This window comes from Condylura cristata, unplaced genomic scaffold, assembly GCF_000260355.1.
Source record: "Condylura cristata isolate star-nosed mole 26May11 unplaced genomic scaffold, ConCri1.0 scaffold00003, whole genome shotgun sequence".
NCBI lineage: Eukaryota > Metazoa > Chordata > Mammalia > Eulipotyphla > Talpidae > Condylura > Condylura cristata.
In genome coordinates this window covers 28,801,768-28,806,627 of record NW_004567104.1, presented here as the reverse complement: position 1 = coordinate 28,806,627, position 4,860 = coordinate 28,801,768, and the positions used below count along the sequence as shown (strand labels likewise).

Below are 4,860 nucleotides of genomic sequence, written 5' to 3'. Positions count from 1 at the left end.
AGGCACAACAAATAGATTTTATTTATTTACTTATTTTTAACTAATTTACTGCAGTATTGAATAATACAGGTGACTTCTACATCATTCATGTGAATCTTGTGTCCATTTGTCTGTACTTGTGCTTACAAATTGATGCTTTTAAGTAGCATTGTAACTTATTTGTTGTGTCTTAGATGACTTCATGCCTTAGTAGTAAATAGCATTGTTTTGGTTTATCTAAGTGCAGTTAAGTGATTCTGTGATAGAACCTAATGACTCTGTCTCACAATAATGTCAGAATTGCAGTACTATTTATTACTCCATGTATACTTCATCCTTTCAGCTTGTTTCATGCAATATTTTATTTCCATTTTTACACAGGTTTTTTAAGTTCACATTTAACTTGAATAAACTTAATTTTAAGTAGTTAGCATTATAGGACACTCTCTTTCTCTTAAAATTATTACCCATTTTTGGGAAACCAGTTTCTTAATTGGTCCTAGTTTCCCTTTCACCTGTATCTTGGTGACTTTTTTTTATGGTCAAAGTGAATTTTTTTATTATAACTAATCTACTTCGACTCAGATTTTCAATGTCAGTTCCTAGTCACTCAGCTAAAACATCAGGAATACTTCTCTTGTCATTGAAAATTTGTATCAGCATCACTTTGTCAAAAGTCTAAGGATTTTTTTTTTTTAGTGACAAGTTTATTAAGGAAAAGAGAAAGAGAGAAAAGAAATACCTGTACAAACACAAGCCCGCATTTTGAAAGGGGTAGGGTTTCAGAAAGATGTGCCTCCAAAGAAACAGGCAAGCAGTAAGCTACCAATTTTTTCTTTTTAACAATTATTTATTTATGCCTACAGAACTGGGGTACAGGCCAGAGGTGTGGCGGGTGAGAGGATTCACCAGAGACACAGTGGGGAGCAGAACAGGCAGATCCACTGAAATACACTGCTGAGAGGAGCAGAGGGCGGGCTAGGAGAGGTCTGTCACGCTATGTGGATCAGCTCCCTGGCCTGGAATCAAACTTGTGCTGCAGTGGCTACAGAGAGCTTCATAATGCGGTGCTCTAGCCCATTGCACCACCAGGGAGAGCCCTACTGATTTTTTTTTTAATGCTACAGCTTTCCAAAAAGAACTCTGATCTCTTCTCTCCCACTTTGCTTATAATACATTAGATTTCACACACTTAGTACATAAATATGTTTTCTTCATTTATGTATAATAAAAATTAGTTTAGCTCAGTAATTGGTTTTTCTTCAGTGCAGATGAAGTACTCCTTACATAGGAGTATATCCTATTTAGTGTTATAAAGTCCCCAAGGATAGAAAATACTGCATGATTTAGGCATAGGTGAGTAAGTTTCCAATTTTTGTTGTACTCTTTTTGTACCCTTAGGAAATCTTACCAGCTTTTAAATTTTCTAGGTTTTACAGGACCCATTACTTCTTGAGCGTTGTTTTTATCCTCCCTCACCCTTGCTATCCCCATATATATTATACCTTTCTTTGTGAAAAGTGACATTTTAGACTCTGAGGAAATATATTGTCACTTTTTCTTTTATAGCTTTGGAGATTTAAGTTGTAACAGTCTCTTAGTTATCCATTGTAATTTAGGCACACAAATGATCAGTCTGAAACCTATTTGTATTGCCAAGTAGATACTCCCATTCTGCTTTTAGAACATTTAGGGCATATATTCTTTCATGTAATTAGTCACAGGCTAATTATAAATGACACCTTTGATTTTTAGATTTCTATTTATTTATTATCCATGGCCTTGTTAGAAAACTTTAAATTATATAGTTCCCAGGTTGGCAATACACGAGTAAATTATGTTGACTTTTTTCCTTTTATGTTTGCAGGATCTACTCCAAGTGACCAACTGCAAAACAAATCACAGAGTTCATAGAAAAGACTTGTTCAACACTGTAATTGTCACATACAAACCCTGTTGCTATAATACACTGCTTCTTGTTCTCTACAACTCAGAACTTATGTACGAAAATGCATACCAGTTATTATATATTGCCAAGAATTAAATACCTTTAGAGACCAATTAGACTGAAAATGCCTAATTGATATATACATATATTCTGTGCCTAGTACTTCACCGCAAACACACCGTAATGTCATCAGTCCAAAACCACATTAATTTTGTAAGAACACTGGTTAATTTGTATAGGATAATTACAAAGCTTTTTATGCTTTAGAGGTTAAATGATATCTTGGGGGGATCTAATTTATTTTCATCACTTCAGCTGTGATAGTTCTTATAAAAAGTTTTTTTTAATCAAAAAATCCCAATTGGAATAAGATTACATAGGCTGATGATATTCAGTCTGAAAGTATTTTAACAGGTATCTTCAACTTGATTTGGCTAATTGAAAAGGATATTATAAAAGTTACTATTGTATTTTCTGGCCATTACCTTTAAAACTCCTGTTGTTTATGTTTACAAGGAAAGGATTAAACTTTTTCCTCATCAAAACTAGCTCCCTTCACAAATAAATTATCAGGTCAAACTTGCACTAATGTCTACTTGACTTTTTTTGTACACTTTATCGGCAGACTTTAGATCATTTCTTAAAATGAATATAAATTTAACATAGTCTCAGCATTCCCTTTACAGACCTTTCTTAAACTGCCTTTGTTTCATATTCCTTCCCACACATGTGCACAAAGTCCTTTACCTTTATAAAGGATCATAAAGATTGCCATGATATAAGGATTCTATCATTTGCTACAACAGTGAAATTTTTATTCTGACTATCCCAGTTCTTTTAATCATGGAGAAAATAGATTGACCAGCAAGCTGTACTATATACAGGAGATAAAATTCAGTTGCAGAATGTTCCTCCTTTCCATTTTACAGCTTGCTAATTGAATTGCTGTTATTTATTGCTTAATTAAACCTTAGAAAACCACTAAGGTTTGTGTGTGTGTGTGTGTGTGTGTGTGTGTGTGTGTGTGTGTGTGTGTGTGTGTGTGTGTGTGTGTGTGTGTGTGTGTGTGTCTGTGAGAGAGAGAGAGAGAGATGAGGGAGTTGTATGTAACCAGTGATACTATGATAGTTCCTGAATGCAAAGATAGAGGTAATCCTGAACTTTTTTCATTTAAAAACTTCAAATAGTCTCTGCTTTAAGGGACTATGCTAATGTATACTATGACAGATATATTTTATTCTTCTAATAGTAAGATTTGGATTTTTTCCCCCTGAAGTGTAATTCCTATGTTCTTTAGTGATGGTTTCATTTCTAGTCATTTATTTTTATCTCAATTTTTCATTAGTACTAAAAGAATCCATTATATGAACAGACTTAAAATAATTTCTGCATATTATATATATGAAATAGCTTTTATTGAACAGCTTATCTTCCACTTGCAAATTTATGGAAATACCAGTAAGTCAAGATGAATAATGGGAGAATTCTCTGCTGTTCAAAGAATGTGCTTATTATTTTGAATGTCTTTTTTTCCTAATGTAATCTAATCAAAGTATGTCTGAATAACTGCAGGTATAGTATTCTAATTAAAACATATTAGCAAGTAGCATCACTGATTTATAAACAAAAGTGTTTATCTTTACTTTCTGAAGTTAGAGTTTTGAGTTACAGCTGCCTCACACATTTGGTGAAATTAAATTCATATATATTTGTTGCCTTGTTCATCCACAGAGAGCACTATTTTTGGTTTTCTCATTTTGAATTCTTAGAAAATCTACATACTCTTTTATTTGTAGAAATAGCTCTGTACAATGAAGAAAAGGTTATACCTCTTAACTGATTCTTTCAGTGTCTCTTATAACTCTTCTTGAAACTTAACAACTTTTGTTTCAGGAAGTAAAGCATTATATTAGGAGTAAAACATGGCAAATACTAGTAAGACTTAAATAGTCAAATGTAACTACACCTTTTCATCAAGTCATGAGTTCTATTTGATATGGTTTTGCATTATATTAGGAGTAAAACATGGCAAATACTAGTAAGACTTAAATAGTCAAATGTAACTACCTACAACTTTTCATCAAGTCATGAGTTCTATTTTATATGGTTTTGGACTACACAAAAAATGTAACTTTATGATTCAAAGCAAACTTTAAAGAAAGCTATCTGTCCATGTTTAATTCTAGCCAAGACAGGTTTTACTTTTTAACCAGTATCCTTTCCTCTTCTTAACTGTTCATTTTTCAGTCTGAAATTCAGAAATGACCTTTAAATTCTGAGATATATAATAGTATTAGTGGGTTGTTAAAAATAAAGTTGGAGGTTGAAATGCCATTTTTCTCTAGACCTTCATTTTGTTTACATTTTTTCCTTTAAGTTAGTACACGCAACACGTTGTAATAAAATACAGTAATATGAAAATTATCTGTGTGTGAATTTTTTTTTCCAGGTCCTATTGTTCAGCTATTTGTGTTTCAGGAGGGTATCTTGAATGGCACTGTGGCAAAGTCATTTAGTTATAATAGGAAAGATAATGAGCTACCATTTATTGATACCCTATTTGTTCTTGCTTAGTACTGAGGTCTCTAATCCTCAAAACAACCACACAAAGCAGGTATCTTTATTAGTAGCTTGTAAGGAAAGTATTCTTGGCCAAGTTATTCATGCTCAATGTCTGATACATGCTAAATGCCAAGATTCAAATCCAGATTTTACTCTTATTACATATTCTTTGTCCACGCATTTTTAGATGTAGAAAATTCAATTTAGAAGTTGCACCTTACAAATAAAACTTTAATTAGATTATTGATATAACTGGTGAGCTTGAGGAATAAAATTTTTGAGGTGTTTGAGGTTTTTTTAATACTTATGCATACAGAACTGGGATACAGGCCAGAGATGTGGGATGTGAAAGGACTCACCAGAGACAGTGG

At 32.8% G+C, this 4,860-nt stretch overlaps 1 protein-coding gene across 2 annotated transcripts in view; it reads left to right on the top strand.

The window, feature by feature from the left end:
* The window catches only part of PPP1R2 (protein phosphatase 1, regulatory (inhibitor) subunit 2), a 20,327-nt gene extending 17,758 nt beyond the window's left edge, over positions 1–2,569 (top strand). For both annotated transcript variants that reach the window (XM_004675113.2, XM_012734140.1), the window contains one exon: positions 1,847–2,569. In XM_004675113.2, the coding sequence (XP_004675170.1) occupies positions 1,847–1,893 (47 nt within the window). In that variant the 3' untranslated portion in view covers positions 1,894–2,569. The remainder of the gene's footprint in view (positions 1–1,846) is intronic.
* Positions 2,570–4,860: the final 2,291 nt, after the last annotated feature.